Source organism: Mobula hypostoma, chromosome 22 (assembly GCF_963921235.1).
Source record: "Mobula hypostoma chromosome 22, sMobHyp1.1, whole genome shotgun sequence".
Classification (NCBI taxonomy): Eukaryota; Metazoa; Chordata; class Chondrichthyes; order Myliobatiformes; family Myliobatidae; genus Mobula; species Mobula hypostoma.
This window is the reverse complement of record NC_086118.1, coordinates 50,476,946-50,498,631: the sequence shown is the minus strand read 5'-3', so window position 1 is coordinate 50,498,631 and position 21,686 is coordinate 50,476,946. Positions and strand designations below refer to the sequence as shown.

At 46.1% G+C, this 21,686-nt stretch overlaps 1 protein-coding gene across 4 annotated transcripts in view; it reads left to right on the top strand.

Annotated features, from left to right (window-relative positions):
- The first annotated feature begins 372 nt into the window (after positions 1-372).
- Positions 373-21,686, top strand: part of aatkb (apoptosis-associated tyrosine kinase b) — a 384,531-nt gene continuing 363,217 nt past the window's right edge. For all 4 annotated transcript variants that reach the window (XM_063030543.1, XM_063030541.1, XM_063030540.1 and 1 more), the window contains exon 1: positions 373-504. In XM_063030543.1, coding sequence (XP_062886613.1) covers positions 420-504 — 85 coding nt within the window. In that variant the 5' untranslated portion in view covers positions 373-419. The remainder of the gene's footprint in view (positions 505-21,686) is intronic.

Genomic DNA, 21,686 nt, shown 5'->3' with positions numbered 1-21,686 from the left:
GGCGTCGGGAGCGCGCTGGCGCTCTCGCGGAGTCAGTCAGTCAGTCAGGCGGGCGAGCGCGAGCGCGCGCGCGCCCGGGCGAAGATGGCGCTTTGTGCCCGCGGGCTCAGCCACTCGCAGCCCGAGCGCCCGCGCACAGTGCGCGCCGCAGCCCCGCCAGCGGCCCGGCCGCCCCCGACTCTGCACCGGGACCCTGCGACGGAGACGGCAGCATGGAGCCGGCCGGCCGGCCGCGGCACCGCAGCCTTGCACAGCGGGCATCGTTCCATCAACAGCGGGCTGCTGCACCGGCTTTACCCTGACTGATTTCAAATAGGCATCACTGCTGACAGGCTCTCCTTGGCATTATTTTGTTATTTCTGTCGTGGAGGCTTCTCTCCCCTTTTTTTATATTGTTGATTGCAAAATTTATAGCAACGATGTGGTCGTGTGCGCATCTTCGCCTGATGCTGATTTCGGGACTGTGCCATCCCTGCCTTGCCTTTAGCTCCCACTTCGACCCGGGTGAGTAAAGGATGCAAAAAAAAAGAATCCGTTCTACCCTCGCCCCTATTCCCTATTTACTCATTCGATTTCCATTTGCTGGGTATGCTCGGTATCTTTTGTACTTGCAAAGCAATGGCTATTTCTCTATTGAAAATTAAATCGGCGCTGTCTTGAATCCACTCTCTCTCTCTCTCTCTCTCTCTCTCCTGTGCCGGGGAAGCTGAGCTGGGGTACCTGTCACAGCCCGCAGCAGCTTAACCCTGTCGCGGCCGCTTCTCTGCTCTACCACCCCGTCGCCTGTCCACTGCCCACCTCCCCGGAGAATCTGTCCCACCTGAGCTCTCCCTTGCCACCCAGCCCGTCCCTCCTCTCTTCCCCCTCTTCCATCTCCTCACCGTCTCTTCCCTCCGCCATACCTCCCCCCGACTCTAATTCCCCGCCACGCACTCTACCCGATGGCCACCTCTATTTCCCTCACCCACACACATCCTCCGATTCTTTAACTCATTCCGCTGCCTTTTCCCATCCCTGTCTTTTTCCCATCTGTGCATCTTTGCAACAATCCCCATTCGCCGCTGCACGTCTTCTCATCCCTTGTCCAGTCCCCCATCTAGTGTTTACCTCCACTCTCTTCCGACATTCGTCACTTCCCTTGTTCACCTCCCACTCTCTCCAACTCTCTCATCCCCATTTCCCCATCCCTCGTTTCCACCCCCATTTCTCCACACCCTCCCTCTTTCCCACCTCCACCCCCATCTTCCCATCCTCCATCTGCCCCAGCTCAGACTTCACAGCCCCTCCTCCCCCTTTCTCTATACCCAATCCCTCCTTCCCCATCTCCTCCATCCCTCCAGCCCACAGTTACTCCCCACCTTGCTTTCTGCTAGCCCCTCACCCCCACTTTCTTCCCATATCCCTTCTCCCTCCCGCCCCCACAAATCTCTCCTGCCCCCCCCCGCATTGTCTCCTGTCATATCCCCAGTCTCCCCACCCTCCATGGGATTTGGAATTCCAAAGATTCACCATCTGCTGGGTGAAAACATTTCTTCATCTCCATCCTGAGTGATTGAACTTTTGTTTTGACACTGTGATAGCTGATTTTGAACCACACCCCCTCACTCCCCAGCCTCCTCCACTCTAATCCCTTTACCTACATATCCCCCTCCCCACCGACCATCATCCACATTATTTAACCTCTCCTCATACAGCAAATCCACCTTTCCATGTCTCAATGTTGAATCTTCTCTGCACTCCCTCTATTCCTCCCTTTCCTACCGAGACCAGAGCTGTGCATGGGTTCTCCATGTGCAGTGTCGCCAGGGCACTGTGGCTAGTTTATCTCTTCTTCTCAAACTCTCCCTGCAAAATAAGCCTACCTTCCCAACTTCTTACTGTACCTGTTTCTTAGCTTTTCGTGATCAGTAAAGCAAAGCTCAGCAGGTCCTCGTGAACAATAGTTTTTACTGTTTAAAAATTCTCCCAATTTCTAGGTTTTTCTATCAAGATCTCTCATTTTTCTACCTTATACAGAACCTAAAGTCTTAGGTATAAATATATATAAAACTAGGGTGCCTAAGACATTTGCACAGTACTGTAGTAATTTTATGTATTGCTCCCACACAAAAAAAAATCATGACATCTGTGAGTGGCGATAAACCAGATTCTGATATGGCTCTCTATTGTGGACTGAGAGCGGGAAGGGGGCAGGGAGAGGGGAATCGTGTTTGGGGAGAGGTGAGCGAGTGGGAAGCACCACAGAGATATTCTGTAATAACCTATAAACCAATTGTTTGGGATCAAATCACCTCGCCGGGTGTCTGAAGGCTGCACCCACGCCAAACCACGCCAACAGTACTGTGCGCCCTGGTTATATATATCACCCTAGCTATATGTATCGCCCAGCTTTGTACCATGAGCAAAGTTGAATACAGTGAACTTGATTAAATACAAGAGATTCTGCACATGGAGTATTACATACAGCTCTAAGTGCTGCAGGAACTCTATGGTGAGGAACAAACAGTCGATGTTTTGGGCTAAGACTCTTCAGGACTGGAAAGGAAGGGGGAATAAACCAGAATAAGAAGTGGGGGGGGGGTAGAAAAAGGAGAACAAGCTGGAAGGTGATGGGCGAAGCTGGTTGAGGGGGAAGGTCGGTGGGTTGGTGGGGGATCGGGGATGACGTGAGAAGTTGGGAGGTGATAGGTAGAAAAGGTGAAAGGCTGAAGAAGAAATCTGACAGGAGAGGAGTGTGGACCATGAGAGAAAGGGAAGGAGGAGGGACACCAGAGGGAGGTGATGGGCAGGTGAGGAGAAGAGAAGAGTTGAGTTGGGGGGGGGGGACGAGAATGGGGAATGGAAATAGAGAGATTGTGGAGAGCGTAGAAATTATTGGAAGTTAGATAAATCAATATTCAGCTACTGAACTTGATCCTCTCATTCGAATTACTGATAAAGATTGTAAACAGAGAATCTTGACACCTGTCAACACTTTTCACCAATGTAAGGCAGCCTGAATAATCAAAGACCCCACTCCTCCTCTCTCCTCCCAGCGGCAGAAGACACAAAAGCCTGAAAGCAGGTACCACGAGTCTCAAGAACAGCTTCTGCCTCCCTGTTATAAGACCACTAAACGTTTCCTGAATATGATAAGGTGGAATCTTGACCTTAGAATCTACCTCGTAATGACCTCGTACTTTATTGTCTGGCTGCACTGGTCTCTCTCTGGAACTGTAACACTTTATTCTGCATTCTGTTGTTATTTTACCTTCTGATACCTCAGTGCACTGTATGTATGAGTATTATGCAACTCAGGTTTTACACTGTACATCAGTACATATGACAATAATAAGCCATTTAACCAATTTACATTAATCATAGCCTCTCATCCAGGAATTCGCACTTGTATTTTCCACTCTCCCTTTTCTGTCTATTCTTGGTTCCCCGCGGTACATTTCCCCAATACCACGTGCTCTAATTCCGTGGAATAATCTCAGAACGAGCACATGAACAAAACACCTTCTGGAAGCTCAAACTGGCTGGCCATTTTTGTTTTGTTTTGTCACCTACAACCTTAAATAATTCCAGCCGATGTGTCAACCTCGTTACAGACTGGCTTTGCCAAACCCTATTATTAATTTTAAGAGTAACGCACACAATATGCTGGAGGAACTCAAGCAGGTCAGACTGCATCTATGGAAAAGGAAAGAAGGAGCTAACACTTCGACCCTTCAACAGAACCTGATGAGTTGACTCTTTATTCCTTTCCATAGATGCTGCCTGACTTGCCGAGTTCCTCCAGCATTCTGTGTCTGTTACCCCGAATTTGCAGCATCTGCAGAATCTCTTGTGGTTATTAGTTTTAAGAATCCCGTTGCCATTCTCTCGATAATGAATTCCAGCATTTCTCCTACCAGTGAGAATGGGCTAATTGGTCTGTGGTTCTCTCTCCCTCCTTTCTTAAACAGTATTTGCTGTTTTCCGGTCTGTGGAAAATGATCTGGATGAAATCAGGGCATCACCTGGTTCTCCAAAGCCACGTCCTTCGTACCTCTAGACCGCAGGCCATCGGGTCCTAGGGACGTACTGCCTCTCTGCCCCATTAATCTCTGTGCTGCTCATTCTTTAAGCTCCTTGTTCATTCTAGCTCTGCTGTCTCCACTGTTTCCAGGAGGGATTCTCTGTTTAACCTCGGTGCCTCTTTCTTAAACCCCAATATCATTTATCTTGTTCTCCCCTCCTTAACACTCCCTCTCCTCCCATTACTCTTCCCTCTTCGCCTTTCCCTCTATTCCCCTCTCCCTCCCCGCCACTCCTTTCCCTATTCTCACCTCCCCATCACTCCCCCTCCCTCCCCGTCATTCCTCTCCCTCCTCACCACTGCCCTCTCGTAACGCCCCCTTCCACTCTCCCGTTTGACTCCCCCGCCCTTTCCCCTTGGCTTTCTCACTCTAAACTCCCCCCCCCAACACCGTGCCTTCCCCTCCTCTGTTAACCCCCACCCCCTCCTAGTCTTCTCTGTAATGGTGGTGGTCGGCTGTGAAATGTTGCTGCGTTGCAGATCTACGCTTTAATTTCTTTCTCCCCCCCCCACCCCCCGATCAAAATTGAATTGACGAGAGTGAAGCTAAAAGCACCGTGAGGTTTGGGGTGAGAAGGTGCCGGCCCACTCGCTGCTCGGTTGTAACGGTACCGGCTTGTCTACCGCAGGATGACAGCCTCCGCTCAGCTCGCTACTCCCCAAAAACAGGCACAATTAGACACCCCTTTGCGGTCAACTTATTGCCGTTCACGGCGAGAGCCTGTGATTGTTTCACTCAGAACGCATGTGGGAGGTGTGTTACGCAGTATACTCCTGCAGTGGTACGGTTACCACCTCTGGGTCTGAGGGGTGGCTTGGCGAGCCGGCGAGCCAGCGAGCGACCCAAAAACAATCGCCGGCGGGCAGCGGCATGAAAATGCCCAGTAACAGCGGTGACATCATTCTCCGAATTGATGTGCTTCACTGTAATTTGTGTGGTGCCATATGACAATTGCATGTGTGAGAGAGAGAGAGAGATTTTAATTGCAGACAAATACTACAGACGTCTAAATTAGTTTGCGGTTTTATTTCGTATGTTCAATATCAGCGACATCAACGCCTCTCTCAATAAAACCCATTGCGGCAGCGTTGTTCTCCTCTCAAAAGCACTGTCTTGCCTGCAGGTTCAAGGAGAAATTTACACTGTTCAGGTACCGCATGCACAGTCAGGGCTTTATACATGCAAGGCTTAAGACATCAGTAAACGTGTGACCCTTTAGTGTCCTAGTTGCAATTTCAATTGCCTAACCCAGACAGGAAACGCTGAAAATGCTCAGCAGATCAGGCAGCATCCGAGAGAGACAAAAACGATTTTTACCTTTTGCCCTGGTTATTAATGTGTTTGACCTGGGTGGGCTGGCTCAACTCACCCACACCGAACTCATCGCCATCATTATGTGCCGTGTCGTGTGACCTGGGTGATCATGGTCTTTCCATGATCATGATTGTTCTAGACAAATTTTTCTGCAGAACTGGTTTGCCTTTGGTTTCTTCTGGGCAGTGTCTTTACAAGACTGGTGACCCCAGCCATTATAGAACATAGAACAGTACAGCACAGTACAGGCCCTTCGGCCCACAATGTTGTGCCGACCCTTAAACCCTGCATCCCATATAACCCCCACCTTAAATTCCTCCATATACCTATCTAGTAGTCTTTTAAATTTCACTAGTGTATCTGCCTCCACCACTGACTCAGGCAGTGCATTCCACGCACCAACCACACTCTTTGAGTAAAAAACCTTCCTCTAATATCCCCCTTGAACTTCCCACCCCTTACCTTAAAGCCATGTCCTGTTGTACTGAGCAGTGGTGCCCTGGGGAAGAGGCGCTGGCTGTCCACTCTATTCCTCTTAATATCTTGTATACCTCTATCATGTCTCCTCTCATCCTCCTTCTCTCCAAAGAGTAAAGCCCTAACTCCCTTAATCTCTGATCATAATGCATACTCTCCAAATCAGGCTGCATCCTGGTAAATCTCCTCTGTACCCTTTCCAATGCTTCCACCTCCTTCCTATAGTGATTATCAATACTCTTCAAAGATTGTCCGCCTGGTATCAATGGTCATCTAATCGGGGATTGTGACATGCACCCCAGCTGGTCACATGACCTGCTGTCGTGGCTCACGTGACCCTGATTGGGGGTGGGCTGGTAAGCAGGTGTTGCACCTTGCTCAAGCATGACCTGCAGGGCTAGTGGAGGGGAAAGGAGTGCCTTACAAATGTGAGAGAATCTGCAGGTGCTGGAAGTCCAAAGCAACACACACAAAGTGCTGGAGGAACTCAGTAGACCAGGGAGCAACTTTGGAAAAGCATAAACAGTCGACGTTTTGGGCCGAGACCTTTCACCAGGACTGGAAGGGAAGGGGAGAAGTCAGAATAGGAAGGTGGGGGAGGGGAGGTGGCAGGTGAAAGGTGAAAATGAGAGTGTGGGAGAGGCTGAAATAATGGGAAGTTGATAGGTGAGGAGGAAAAAGGGCTGGAGAAGGGGGCATCTGATAGGAGAGAACAGCAGACAATGGAAGAAAGGGAAGGGGGAGAGCATCAGAGGGTTGTAAGGAGGCAGGTAAGGAGTGAGAGGAAAACAAAAATGGGGAATGGTGAAGGAGAGGAAACAAGAAAGAGGAATGGCAAAGCGCCTTCCACCTCATTTGGTAGAGACTTAGGTTGCTTAAATGAGCTAGTCCCACTTGCTGGTGTTAGGTCCATATCTCTCTGAACCTTCCCTGTCCATGTACACTCAGTGGCTACTTTGTTGGGCACACCTGCTCGTTAATGCAAATATCTAATCAACCAATCACATGGCAGCAACTCAATGCACAAAAGCATGCCGTCACGGTCAAGAGGTTCAGTTGTTGTTCAGACCAAACATTGGAATGTGGGAAAAAATGTGATCTAAGGAGGGTCACGGAAGCATTACGTTCACCACGATGCTATTACAGCTCGGGGTGTCGGAGTTTGGAGTTCAATTTTGGCACTCGCTGTAAGCAAACTTGTATGTTCTTTCCTGTGTGTGTGTGGGTTTCCTCCCTGTGCTCTGGTTTCCTCCCACAGTCCAAAGGTGTACCAGTTAGTAGGTTAATTGGTCATTATAAATTGTCCCGTGATTGGGCTGAGGTTAAACAGGTGGGTTCCTGAGCACTGTGGCTTGAAGGACCGGGAGGGTTTATTCCATGCTGTATTTCTAAATAAAATAAAATAAAATAAAATAGACTTGTAGAGGGGTACTGCGCAGAAACAGGCCCTTCGGTCCATCTAGTCCATGTTGAAACCATTTAAACTGCCTATTCCCATCGACCTGCACTGCGACCATGGCCTCCATACCCTTATCATCCAAACTTTCCTTAAACATTGAAATCGAGCTTGCATGCACAATTTATGCTCTCAGATTATTCCACAGTCTCATGACCCTCTGAGTGAAGAAGTTTTCCTTCATGTTCCCCTTAAATTTCTCACCTTTCACCCTTAACCCATGACATCTAGTTGTCGTCCCACCCAACCTCAGTGGAAAAAGCCTGCTTGCATTTACCCTATCTATACCCCTCATAATTTTGTATACCTCTATCAAGTCTCATCTCAATCTTATACGTTCCAAAGAATACAGTCTGAACCTATTCAATCTTTCGTTATAACTCATGTTCTGCAGAGCAGGCAACATCCTTGTAAACTTTCTCTGCACTCTTTCAAACTCGTTTACATCTTTCCTGTAGGTAGGTGACCAAAACTGCTCACAATACTCCAAATTAGGCCTCACCAACATCTTATACAACCTTAACAGAACATCGCATCTTCTGTACTCAATATGTTGATTTATGAAGGCCAATGTGCCAAAAGCTTTCTTTACGACTCTTTCCATCTGTGACGCCACTTTCAATGAATTATGTACCTGTATTCTCAGATCCCTTTGTTCTACCACACTCCTCAGTGCCCAACCATTCACTGTGTAAGATCTACTTTGGTTGGGCCTACCGAAGTACAAAACTTGTACTTGTCTGCATTAACTTCCGCTTGCCATTTTTCATGCCCATTTTTCCAGCTGGTCCAGATCCCTCTGAAAGCTATAATAGCCTTCCTCACTGACCATCACACCCCCAGTCTTGGTGTCATCTGCAAATTTGGTGATCCAGTTAACCACATTATCATCCAGATCATCGATAAAGATGACAAATCTATAATGTCAAAGTCTAATAAAGTGACTTCCACAAGATCACAATCACAAGATCACAAGACAAAGGAGCAGAAGTAGGCCATTCGGCCCATCGAGTCTGCCCCGCAGCTCCCCCATGAGTTAAACTATTCACCCATTTAGTTCCAATTTCCGGCTTTTTCCCCATATCCCTTGATACCCTGACTAATTAGATACCTATCAATCTCCTCCTTAAACACCCTCAATGATCGGGCCTCCACAGCTGTATGTGGCAATGAATTTCACAAATCCACGACCCTCTGGCTAAAAAAATTTCTCCTCATCTCTGTTTTAACTGGGTACCCTCTAACTCTAAGACTATGGCCTCTTGTCCTGGGTTCACCCACCAAGGGAAACAACCTTTTCCACATCTACTCTGTTCAACCCTTTCAACATTCGAAATGTTTCTATGAGATCCCCTCTCATTCTTCTATACTCTGATGAATACAATCCAAGAGCCGACAAACGCTCCTCATATGTTAGTCCCTGCATTCCAGGAATCATCCTCGTAAATCTTCTCTGAACTTTGACTGGGGAATGATTGTTGGTGCCAGACGGAATGGTCTGAGTATCTCAGAAACTGCTAATCTGGGAGATTTCATGCACAGCAGTCTCTAGGGTTTGCAGGAAAAAATATCAAGGGAGCACCAGTTCTGTGAGCAAAAACGACGTATTAATGAGAGAGATCAGAGGAGTTTGGCCAGAATGGTTCAAGCTGACAGGAGGGTGACAGTCACTCAGATAAACATGTGTTACAACACTGGTGTGCAGAAAAGCATCTTTGAATGCACAACACGTTGAACGTTGAAGTGGATGGGCTACCACAAACCTGCACTTTATTGAGTAAACTGAGTATATACTGTTTCGGTACCACAGATGCATACACAGTCAGGGCTTATTACATGCAAGATTTAGGCACGAATAAACGTGTGAACCGTTAGAGTCCTAGTTACAATTTCAATTGCCTAACCCAGACAGGAAATACTGAAAATGTTCAGCAGGTCAGGCAGCATCTGGGCAGAGAAAAACAGGGATTTCCCTTTTGCTTCCTTCATAAATGTACCCGGCCTGCGTTGGCCCAATTTACCCACGCCAAATAAGTTGGTGAAGTGAGCTAGTATCATTTGCTGGTGTTTAGGTCCATATCGCTCTGAAGCTTTCCTCTCCGTGTACAGTATGTCCTGCATTTTCTGTTTACTGAATGATTGATTGAGTGTGGGCACGTGGCCAAGTGGTTAAGGCATTGGACTAGTGACCTGAAGGTTGTGAGTTCGAGCTCCAGCCGAGGGAATGTGTTGTGTCCTTGAGCAAGGCACTTAATCACACATTGCTCTGCGACGACACTGGTGCCAAGCTGTATGGGTCCTAATGCCCTTCCCTTGGACAACATTGGTGTCGTGGAGAGGGGAGACTTGCAGCATAGGCAACTGCCTGTCTTCCATACAACCTTGCCCAGGCCTGTGCCCTGGAGAGTGAAGACTTTCCAGGTGCAGATCCATGGTCTCGCAAGACTGACAGATGCCTTAAAAAGATTGAGTGCAGCCCTTTGAGCCATGCTGCCTAGCGATTCTCTCAATTTCACCCTAGCCTAATCATAGGGCAATTCACAATGACCAATTAACCTGCCAACCAGTACGTCTTTGAACCGTGGGAGGAAACCAGAGCACCCGGAGGAAACCAACGAGGTCACAGGGAGAATGTACAAACTCATTCCAGACAGCAGCAGGAACTGAACCTGGGGTTGCTGGTACTGTAAACCACTACACTACCATGTTGTTTCCTTATACATTTCCCTATTTTGCATTTGGATTTTAGACTACATTGTTCCCTCGCCAAACGTGGCAATTTTTGACCTTCCAATTTCTTTTTCCTGCAGTAGTTCTAAGATATTTCATAGACCGTTGGTTAAATATTTCACCATCCCCAGATCCTTATCAGGTACTGAGTGTAATTTTAGTAGCAATGACGGCCAGCGTTGAGCTTGAACTTAGAGTCATGGAGCACGATAGGACAGAAACAGGCCCTTTGGCCCATCTAGTCCATGCTGAACCATTATTCTACCTAGTCCTCTCGACCTGCACGTGGACCATAGCCCTCCATACGTACCTATACAAATTTCTCTTAAATATTGAAATTGAACCGACATCCACCACTTCTGCCAGCAGCATTATCATCCAGATCATTGTTATAGATGACAAGTCTATAATGTCAAAATCATGGAATGACACTCTCACCACCCCCTGAATGAAGAGGTTCCCCCTCATGCTCCCTTTAAATATTTCACCTTTCACCCATAACCTATGACCTCTCGCCCAACCTCAATGGAAAACGTCTGCTTGCATTTACTATCTATGTCCTTTGTATAGACAGGATAGGATTTGATAGGATAGATTTGGTAGGCTTCTGAAAGTTCCACTGCCCGTTTTATTTAATCAGCCAGAGAGCCATAGAGCTGTACAACATGGAAACAGGCCCTTTGGCCCAAATCACCCATGCCAACCAAGTTGTCTAACTGAGCTTGTCCCACCTTGCAACACACACAAAAAATGCTGGTGAACGCAGCAGGCCAGGCAGCATCTATAAGAAGAGGTACAGTCGACGTTTCAGGCCGAGACCCTTCGTCAGGACTAACTGAAAGAAGAGATAGTAAGAGATTTGAAAGTGGGAGGTGGAGGGGGGAGGGGGAGATCCAAAATGATAGGAGAAGACAGGATCTCCTCCTCCCCCTCCCACTTTCAAATCTCTTACTATCTCTTCTTTCAGTTAGTCCTGACGAAGGGTCTAGGCCCGAAACGTCGACTGTACCTCTTCCTATAGATGCTGCCCGGCCTGCTGCGTTCACCAGCAATTTTTGTGTGTGTTGCTTGAATTTCCAGCATCTGCAGATTTCCTCGTGTCTGCATTGTCCCACCTTATTTTCCCTGGCTTTGGAATGAGCTGCAGATCAGTTGAGTCCATTTGCATTTTCCATCCAAAATCCCAAGGCACGAGGATGCCTTAACTCCAAGTTCAAGTTCAAGTTTACTGTACATATATACAACCAAATGGAACAATGGTCCTCTGGACCATGGTGCACCCACATTACATATATCACACACAGCACATAAAGCAAAATATTGCCACAAATAAGTTAAAGAAATATTCAAAATAGTGGGGAGGGAGATCCTGGTGATCCTCTTGGTAGGGGAAAGGATCAGCACTGGGGTGCAGGAGAATAGGGGCAAGCTTATAGTCCAAAACCAGGACACATGGACTTAGGGGAAAGATTCAAAAGGGACCAAAGGGGAAAATTTTACACCCAGATGGATGCGGTGCCAGACAAAGTGACTGAGGCAGGTAAATATGTGTACAACAAGTGTACTATGTGCGTATGTCGACAACAGTCTTTGGTGTACGACAGTCCCAGTAAGTGTCACTAATCGCGGGTGGAGGAGGGAGACCCCGGCAATCTTCTCGATGTTTTTTGTTATCTTCTGTCTGATGCCTTGCGGCTTGCGTATCACATAATTATGCAGCCAGACAGGACACTCTCGATGGTGCTCCTTCGAAAGACCACACCCTCTACCCCCGTCCCCCCACCCCTCCACCTTTCCCTTGTCTGGAAGGTAGAAAGTGGTATCTGTAACACCTCAGTGTGGAGTGAGGCTAGAAGCAGGGAGATGGAAAGAGCAGTGGTGGAGAGAGAAACCTTGGAGGTTGGGAGGAGAATACTTGTAGCAATTATTAAAGGAAAATTGTGCACCGTTTGTAGTACTTAAATGTGTTTAAAATCTATCTTATAGATACTTTGGGGTTTTGGTTCTGAAGTGGAGAATCTGTCCATTGATGAAGATAGCCATCTTGTTATACTATTTTGCATAACACTGTCAAGAAATATTAAGGAACTTCAGAGTAGAAGTTTCTTAATTTGGAAACTAATTTCTCAACAAAGGTTGGATTAGAAATGATCTCACCAGAAAGGCTCATGTGATAATCATCAGTCTTGTGTTTAATTGGTAGTGTTAATCATCTTATAATTTGGAATATCTCATCTTTGAAAGAGTTTTGACCACCGGTGTGGTTAAATTGGCTTGTAATGTTGAATTGGGAGAGGAAAATGGTAATGTTTGAAAGCCCTGAGTGACAAATCTTGTCAGCATCCCTGTAGCCTTGGATCAGCTCCAGGAGGATGCAGTCAGAATGCATGTCCAATTACCAAGTTTAAATTCAAGCTTGTTGTCATTCAGCTGTACATACTGTATGTATACAACTCAATGAAACATCATTCTTGTGGGGCCAAGGTACAAAGCACAGTACATATAGTCACACACAGCACACATAGTTACAATCCAGTCACAAAATAAAATTAACACCTGAGTGACCTGGCCGGAAGGTCAACAGGTTGACATAAAGTGTGAAGTGCATGTTCATGTGGGACAGTACAATATTATTGTCACTACTATAATAAAACAAGCAATCATATAAATTTGTGAAACAGCAGTAATAAAAGATGAAAAGTGACCTGTGCAGGATGGGAATATGTCTGTGAGCTGGGGAGTGTTAGGGGGCATTCAGACAAAGTGTATATTTGTGCTGGTTGGCAGCAGGGTGTTAAGTAGATCCGGGGGGAAGATCTTACTGAGCCTGACAGTTCTGGTTCTTATGCTCCAGTGCGTTCTGCCTGACGGCAGGAGGTCAAAGAGATTATGGGAAGGATTGAAGGGGTCTTTGACAATGCTGAATGCACTTCTGATATATGTCCTGAATGGGAGGGTGGAGGGAGACCCCATTATATTTCAATACTGCCTGTTTGTCATTGAAATTCTGAGATATAGTATATTGAGGCTGGTGGAGATCTTACAGAAACATATAAAATTATGAAGGGGATAATAAATAAGATAGAGGCAGGAAAGTTGTTTCCACTGGTAGGTGAGACTAGAAGTAGGGGACATAGACTCAAGGTTCAGGGGAGTAGATTTAGGACGGAGATGAGGAGGAACTGCTTTTCCCAGAGAGTGGTGAATCTGTGGAATTCTCTGCCCAATGAAGCAGTGGAGGCTGCCTCAGTAAATATACTTAAGACAAGGTTGGATAGATTTTTGCACAGTAGGGGAATTAAGGGTTATGGGGAAAAGGCAGGTAGGTGGAGGTGAGTCCATGGCCAGATCAGCCATGATCTTATTGAATGGCGGAGCAGGCTTGACGGGCCAGATGGCCGACTCCTGCTCCTATTTCTTATGTTCTTACGTGCAATCTGTGTTTATTTAAAGCCACAACACATTTGAAGTGTCTCAGAGCTATTGCTGGCTTTTATATAGAAACTTTTTGCAGGTTAAAAAGTGTCTCACAGAAGTGTGACCAGTCAACATCACGCCACATAAGGCTGAAGAGGTGAATTTTAAAGAATGTCTTTAAAAGAGGAGGGGGTGGGTAGAGAAAATTGGGAACCTGGTGAAGTCAGTTTATGAAAGCAACTCACTACCGGCAAGGGCAATAAATGCCGTCCTCGCCTCTAATACCCACGTGGTACAAATAAATTAAAAAAGTTCAAAGTAAGCTAAGCATCTAAATGTATCCTCCTTTCTGGGTCTTCCAGTGTGAACACAGCACACTTTCTCTTATTCTTCTCGTTCATGTTTGGGCCACTTTTCCTTTCAAGTGGCCATCTGGAGCTGGTCTATAACCAGCCGAGCTGCCGGAAGGAGAGGAAGGTATGTTGATTTGATGTTGTATGCATGTTCTGGCTTGTGCCACAAGACCCCGTAGTCTGCTGCTGCCGGGCGCCAGGACCTGTCGATGCTCACTGTCAGAGAGGAAGCGAGCGAAGGTGCTTTGGGCTGCTGGGTGCTGTATAGCATTTCATGGTCAGGATCCAGGAAGCAGAGACAAAGGGCAGACCCCCAAAGTATCCTTCTATCCTTCTAGGGAAGAAACTTGACAGCTGTTGCTCACCTCCAAGGTAGAAGAATTTGGGTTCAGGCCCCTCAGACGAATGTGCACCCCGATGGGGTTGCTGCCCTGTTGCAGGGGCCCACTCATATTCCACAGTGAACAGTGTCAGGCAATGCAATGGAATTCTGTAAAGTCGCTGAAGAACAGTTTTTAATACACAGAGTTCAACCTGTCTCTTTCTACAAGCAATCCAATAACTCGGCATGGAGTAGATGGGACGAAGGGCCTCTTTCCCTTTACTCCACCTAAACCTGTTTCGATTTTAACCCCCTCTATCAAATCCCCGTCGTCTCTGCTCCAAGGAGAATAAAGTCAGCTTCTTCAATTTATCTATGTGTCTTCTGAAACCACGCATTATCTAGTTTCAAACACAACAGGCCTTTTGGCCCAGAATATTGTGCTAACCGTTTAACCAACTCTGAGATCAACCTAACCCTTCCCTCCTTCATAGCTCTCCCTTTGTCTATCATCCCATGTACCTATCTAAGAGTTTCTTAAATGCTCCTCATATATCTGCCTCTACCCGCACCCCCGAAAGCACATTCCACACACCTACTCTCTGTGTAAAAGCACTACCTTTGACATCACCGCTATACTAATGTATCTGCCTCTACCATCACCTTTTCTGCACCTTTTGTTTTGAAGCTTTCCTGAAGTGCAGATATGCGAATTACACACATTCACCCACTTGGGCCTGAAAAAAAGTTTCAAAATGGTTTACTGTGTTTTCTGCCTCTCCTGGGGTTCCTTGTTGTTTGTCGTCCTCTCCATTTATATGCTTTGTTTCGCTTCATGCGCTCTACCGATTTCTTTGTTCGCATTCCCTTCGAAGTTGCACCGTTCAGCTTGTACGGTCCTGAGATTCTTTATACAAAAAAAATGTATCTGTTGGTTCAGGTGGACGGCGAAATCCCCGTGGCTCTGCTTGAAGAATAGGAGGTTCTCTCCGCATTTGGTCTCCGTGTCTAGCTCAGTTGTTCATTCTGTCTGTGCTACACAGAGACCATCGGCTGTAATCAACACAGCAACAGTGCAGCTGTCCTGACGAAGGGTCTCGGCCCGAAACGTCGACTGTACCTCTTCCTAGTGATGCTGCCTGGCCTGCTGCATTCACCAGCAACTTTTATGTGTGTAGCTGTACTTAAAACTAAATTTGTTCTATGTCAGGTACCTTCACCACTTCTATGAGTTGTTACCAGTCCCTCTTTTACTACCGTACGACACATTTTCTTTCAAAAGGCTGAGACTATGCTAAAGAACAACTTGAGTGACCATACGTTGTTCAGGTTGTGAAGTCATAGATGACTCTCTACAAATATAAAGAATTGCTTCATTTGTCACGTGTACATCGAAACATACAGTGATGTGTGCCATTTGTGCCAACGACCAATACATTCGGAGTATTGTGCTGGGGGCAGCCCCACAAGTATCGGCGCGCGTCTAGTGCCAATGTAGCACACCCACAACTTACTAACCCTAACTCCAACTTGTACATCTTTCTGGAACGTGGGAGGAAACTGGAGAACCTGAAGGAAACCCACATGGCCACGGGGAGAATGTACAAACTCTTCACGGACAGCGGTGGGAATTGAACCCTAATCCATGGTGCTGCAACGCTTTGTGTTAACCGCTATGCTACTGTACTGAATTAAGTGAGAATCTTTATTCAGAGTCACTCAGTAATACAGCACAGAAACAGACCCTTTGGATCAAATCCATCAGGACCAAGGTACCTATTTAACTTTTCTCATTTGCTGTGTTTGACCCATATCCCTCCAAACTGGGGTCCATGGACCCCTTGCTTAATGGTATTGGTCCATAGCATAAAAAAGGCTGGGAACCCCCGCTCTAAACATTTCCTACCCATATAGAGACATGGAGTACTACTTTCATCCTAGTCTTGCTTGAAATGCAGTTTGCAAAATGCATCTCCTTTTTGCATGCAAAATATTCCTTTTTGAAGGATGCAGTTGATTTGCAAAGGGATCTCTTGGAGTAGTGCCCCATATTATCCTTCATATGGTGCTTTTGATGATTAGTCCCGATAATTTAGAGGTTCAGTTCGTAAGAGGCCCTTCTGGCCCTTCGAGCCTCAGGAACAAGCACGCTCCGCTTTAACCCTAACCTAATCACGGGACGATTTACAGTGGGCAATTAACGTACTAACCGGCATGTCTTTGGACTGTGGGGGCGGGGGGGAACCCTAGGTATTCCATGGAGAGGGCGTACAGACTCCTTACAGATGATGTTGGAGTTGAACTCCAATCTCTGATGCCCCGAGCTGTGACGGTGTCATACTCACTGCTACACTACTGTAGCAAGCACGCAGTTGGTATATTGGCCTTGATTGCAAAGGAGTTGCAACTTAGAGGCAGGGAATTATTGTCACATTTGTAAAGGGTGTTGGTGCGACCGAACCTGGAGTCTTGGGCAGTTTTGGTCCTCCTGTTTAAGAAGGGATGTAGAAGCATTGGAGGCAGTCCGAAAGAGATTCATTGGGCTAATTCCTGGAATAAGAGGGTCATCCCATCAAGAGAGGCTAAATACGTTTTGTCTGCATCCATTGGAGTTTAGAGGAATGAGGAATAATCTTATTGAAACATGTAAGGTTTTAAGGCTTCATGACAGGGTAGATGTTTCTAGCAGAGCTAGAGTCTCAGTGATGGGACATAGTTGCAAGCCAAAGGAGAGGTGACGGTGCATAGGAATTCCTCTATTGGGTAGTGGTGACCTGCTGCTATTCTCTTCCCCGATGTGTTGAGGAGCTTTGATCACTGGAAGGATTCAAAGGGGAGATGGATATATTTTTGAACAAGACCCCAAGCTAAAGCTTCATTTTGCTGTGTCAGGCAAATGAGAAAAAAATCCCCTAGCCCTACACCAATGGCTACTTTTAGAGAATTGAGAGTTTTGAGCAATTGGCACAGAAAAGGAGGGAGACCCGGGGAAAATCAGTCATGGTCATATTTAATGATGGGACAGGTTCAGGAGGCCGGGTGGCTTCCTGGTAAAATAGGATGGGAAAGGGGAACGATAGGGCTGCCAGGATGGGAAGTGCAGAAGGAACTTGGAATTGGGGAAATTATTGACAAAACATGTGGCGATCAGGATGAGTTGCGTTTATAATTCGGTAGCACTTCTCACAACCTGGATGTGCTGTAGTGCTTTTCAAAGATTTTGTAGTTTTGTCACTGACCTAATGTTGTAGATAACTTGTGTTAAGTGAAATCATGCAGATGGCAGGATGATAATGGAGATACAGACACTGCAGATGCTGGAATCTGGAGCAACACACAAAACACTGGAGGAACTCAGCAGGTCTGGTAGCATCTGTGGGGAAAAATGGACAGTCAACATTTTGACTGGTAAATGTTTTCTTTATAAAGTGAATTGTGGGTAAAGATTGGACTTAACATAAGATAGCTCCCTTGCTGTCCTTCAAAATGCTTTCCGTTTGCCTAACGAAACAAAATGGAGCTTTAGCTTGGGCTCTTGTAAAGTTGTCCATCTATTCATTGGGAGTGATAATCATCAAACACACCAAGTTTAAATTGGCTAACGGCAGCACAAATTGAGGGCTGACTGTACAATTAGGTGTGCCCTGTTCTGCATAAGTTATCAAGCGTGGATCTTGGCTGCTTTCCCAGGTTGGTATAAGAGATCCCATGGAACAGTGTCAAGGAAGAGTTGGGTTGCAAGGACCCCCACCATCCAGGCCACGCTCTCTTCTCACTGCTACCATCAGAGGGAGGTACAGGAGCCTTAGGTCCCTCACCACCAGGTTCAGGAACAGTTATTACCATCATGCTCCTGAACCAGTGTGGAGAACTTCACTCTCCTCAACTCTGAACTGAATACACAACTGATGAACTCACTTTCAAGGACTCTACAACTCATGTTCTCAGTACTATTATCTTAATTATTTATTGTTTGCTGGTTGGTTTTTGTATTTATACAGTTTGTCTTTTGCATATTGGTTTTTTTCAGTCTTTCATTGATTCTACTGTATTTCTTCGTTCTACTGTAAATGCCTGCAAGAAAATGAAACTCAGGGTTGTATATGGTGACATATATGTACTTTGATAATACATTCATTTGAACTTTTGAACTTGGAAGCAGGTGATCTGGTTATTTATTTCATAGTCATGCGTAAAATTTTTGCTTCAGTTGCCCCATTTCCCACCAAACTACACAAACACTTCACTGGCCGTTCTCAAAGCTGCTACAGAAACCCTTTTGCCTTCTTGCTGTTCTTGTTATTGGAACCAGATGATGGACAGACTGAAGCTGTCCACTGAGGAAGACTCTGTGCCAACCGGGTCAGTTGCTGGCTTGTGTTGGTCCTCTGGGGCTTCCATAGGCTGATTGAGATCTGCAGGTTGACAATCTGATTCCTCACTTCCAGCAGTTTCTAAGCTCACCATCCAAGAAATGACCAATGGCTTTCAATATTTGTGTGGTAAATACTGCTGTAAGTAGTCAGTTAGCACCACACACGCATCCTCAATCTCCAAGCTCAAGTTCCTACCATTGTACTTGATGTTGCCCCACCTGCTCCTTAGTTACCATCCTGGTCTTGGTGTACGTATCAAATGCTTGGGATTCTCTTTATTCTGACTTTCCAAAAAATTTTTATGGACCTCCTAGCTTTCCTCATTCTGTAGAAGGTAGATCATCTTCTTCTGTCTTTTATCTTTGATCACCTTCTGGTCTTTGTCACCTCCCACCTTTTTCAGTATTTCCGCTCTCCCCTTCTCTATCTGCCTACCGTCCCTCTTCACTTGTATATTAGTCCGAGAGGGTCAGACACCCTGAGCCAATAGGCTGGTCCTGGATTTATTTCCTGGCATAATTTACATATTACTATTTAACTATTTATGGTTTTATAACTATTTAATTATTTAGGGTGCAACTGTAACAGAAACCGATTTCCCCCGGGATCAATAAAGTATGACTATGACTATGATTATGACCACTATGAGAAGGGTCTCAATCCAAATTGTTGACAGTCCCAATTTCCCTCCACATGTGCTGCCTAACCCACTGAGTTCTTCCAGCATCATGTGTTTGATCTAGAATTTATGTTGGGCAGGACGGAAGAAACTGGGGCTCGAGATTGACTATTTATGGTGACATATTCTGTACGTACTTTGATAATACATTTACTTTGAACTTTGGCTGAGAAAATGCAGGAAGAAAGCCATATCCATCATTAAGGATCTTCACCATCTGGGAAATGCCCTCTTCACATTACTACCTTCAGAGAGGAGGTACATATGGGAGTTCGAGGAGGTTTGGTATGTCACCAAAAGCACTCGCAAATTTGATGTACTGTGGAGAGAATTCTAACTGGCTGCATCCCCATCTGGTACAGGGGTGGGGGCTACTGCACAGGATCAAAATAAGATGCAGAGTTGTAACATTAGCCAGCTCCATCATGGGCACTATCCTCTGTAGTATCCAGGACATCTTCAAGGAGCGATGCCTCAAAGAGGTGGCATCCATCATTGAGGACCCTCATCCTCCTGGACGTGCCTTGTTTTCCATTGCTACCATCAGGAAAGAGGTACAGAAGCCTGAAGGCACACACTCAGTGATTCAGGAACAGCTTCCTCCCTTCTGCCATCTGATTTCTGAATGGTCATTGAACCCATGAACACTACCTCCCTACTTTATGTTTTACTTAATTTAACGATTTAAAATAGATGACCCGGCTGGTGGCGTAGTGACATCAGTGCCGGACTTCGGGGCGAAAGGTCCCGAGTTCGAATCCAGCCGGCTCCCCTGCACGCTTTCCATCCGTGCTGGGTTACGAGCTGGTGATCTCTTTGGAAACTCACCCGGCAGAAGGCAATGGCAAACCACTGCTGTAACTTGCCTCGTACGCGGTTCCCCACTACGTCAGAGAGGCGTGGAGGGAAATCATCTGCTAACCAGAGAAACTCCAGATACAACATACCTTTCCTTTCCTTTTTAAATAGATATATTCATACTGTAATTCACAGTTTTTTCTGGACTATCATGTATTGAATTGCACTGCTGCTGCAAAGTTAACAAATTTCACAACACTTGCAGGTGATATTAAAACTGATTTTGATTCTGAAGACCCAGGTTCAATGTTTTAGGAATGGCTTTTCATTCTGTGAATAGTCTGTGAACTACCATTTACACAGATGAAAGAAAAATAGAGGGCTGTGTGGGAAGGAATGGTTAAGATTGATTCTGGAGTAGGTTAAAAGAACAGTACAGCATTGTGGCCCAAAAGGCCTGAACTGTGCTCTTCAATCTTCTATGTTCTAAAACGATGGGTGATCCATAACTTAATCAGTCCCATGTTGAGAGATGCCAAGGATCAGAGCTCCCTTGTATTGTATTTCTCACCCCTCCCCCAGTATCTCTTAACCCTGCTGTACATAAGCTTGCCATTGACAACAGTGCAGGATTGACAAGTGTGCCGGAGCGTGTTCAGGTCAAGGGTTCAGATCAACTGATTATTCATAAGAGCCATGTGCTCTAGGAGATGTGTTCCCAGCTGTAAGAATGCTAGAGGGTGTACTCAATGTACAGAACCTCAGCTTGTTTTTCAGATTATGTCTGCTGCGTTTTCAAATCCTGCATATTGAATCTCAGAGTCAGAAAAAAAAATGTAAAGCTGACAAGGCAGTCACTTGGTATCAAGTCTAAAGGGGATAGTAGATTTTAGATCTGCAATCATGGAATTATATGGACACAAATATCACTTTTGCTGATATGAGTGACAAAATAGATCAAGTTAAAAACACAAGAGATTCTTCAGATGCTGGAGATCTTGAGCAGCACATAACAAATGGTGAAGGAACCCAGCAAGTCAGGTAGATTCAATGGAGGGGAGTTAACAGTTGATGTAAACACAAAATAATCTGCAGATGCTGTGGTCAAAGCAACACTCACAACATGCTGGAGGAACTCAGCAGGTTGGGCAGCATCCGTGGAAAAGATCGGTCGACGTTTCGGGCCAGGACGGTTCGACGTGTCCTGACAAAGGGTTCCAGCCCAAAACGTCGACCAATCTTTTCCACAGATGCTGCCCGACCTGCTGAGTTCTTCCAGCGTGTTGTGAGTGTTAACAGTTGATGTTTTGGACTGAGACCCTGGAATTGGAAAGGAAGGAGGGGAACAGAAGCCAGAGTAAAAAGGTGGAGCGAGGGGAAGGAGTGGAATCTGACAGGTCATGGACTAAACCAGATGAGGGAGAGGGAGAGGCAGGGGGGACAAAGTAAGAAGCTGGGAGGTAATAGGTGGAAGAGGTTAAAGGCTGAAGAAGAAGGAATCTGATAGGAGAAGAAAGTGGACCATAGGAGAAAGGGAAGGAGGAGGGGCTCCAGGAGGAGGTGATGGGCAGGTGAGGAGAGGAGATGGGAGGGAAGCAGAATGGGGAATGGGAAAAGAAGTGGGGGGGGCGGAATTGCTGGAAGTTAGAGAAATCGATCTTCATACCACCAGGTTAGAGGTTACCCAGATGGAATATGAG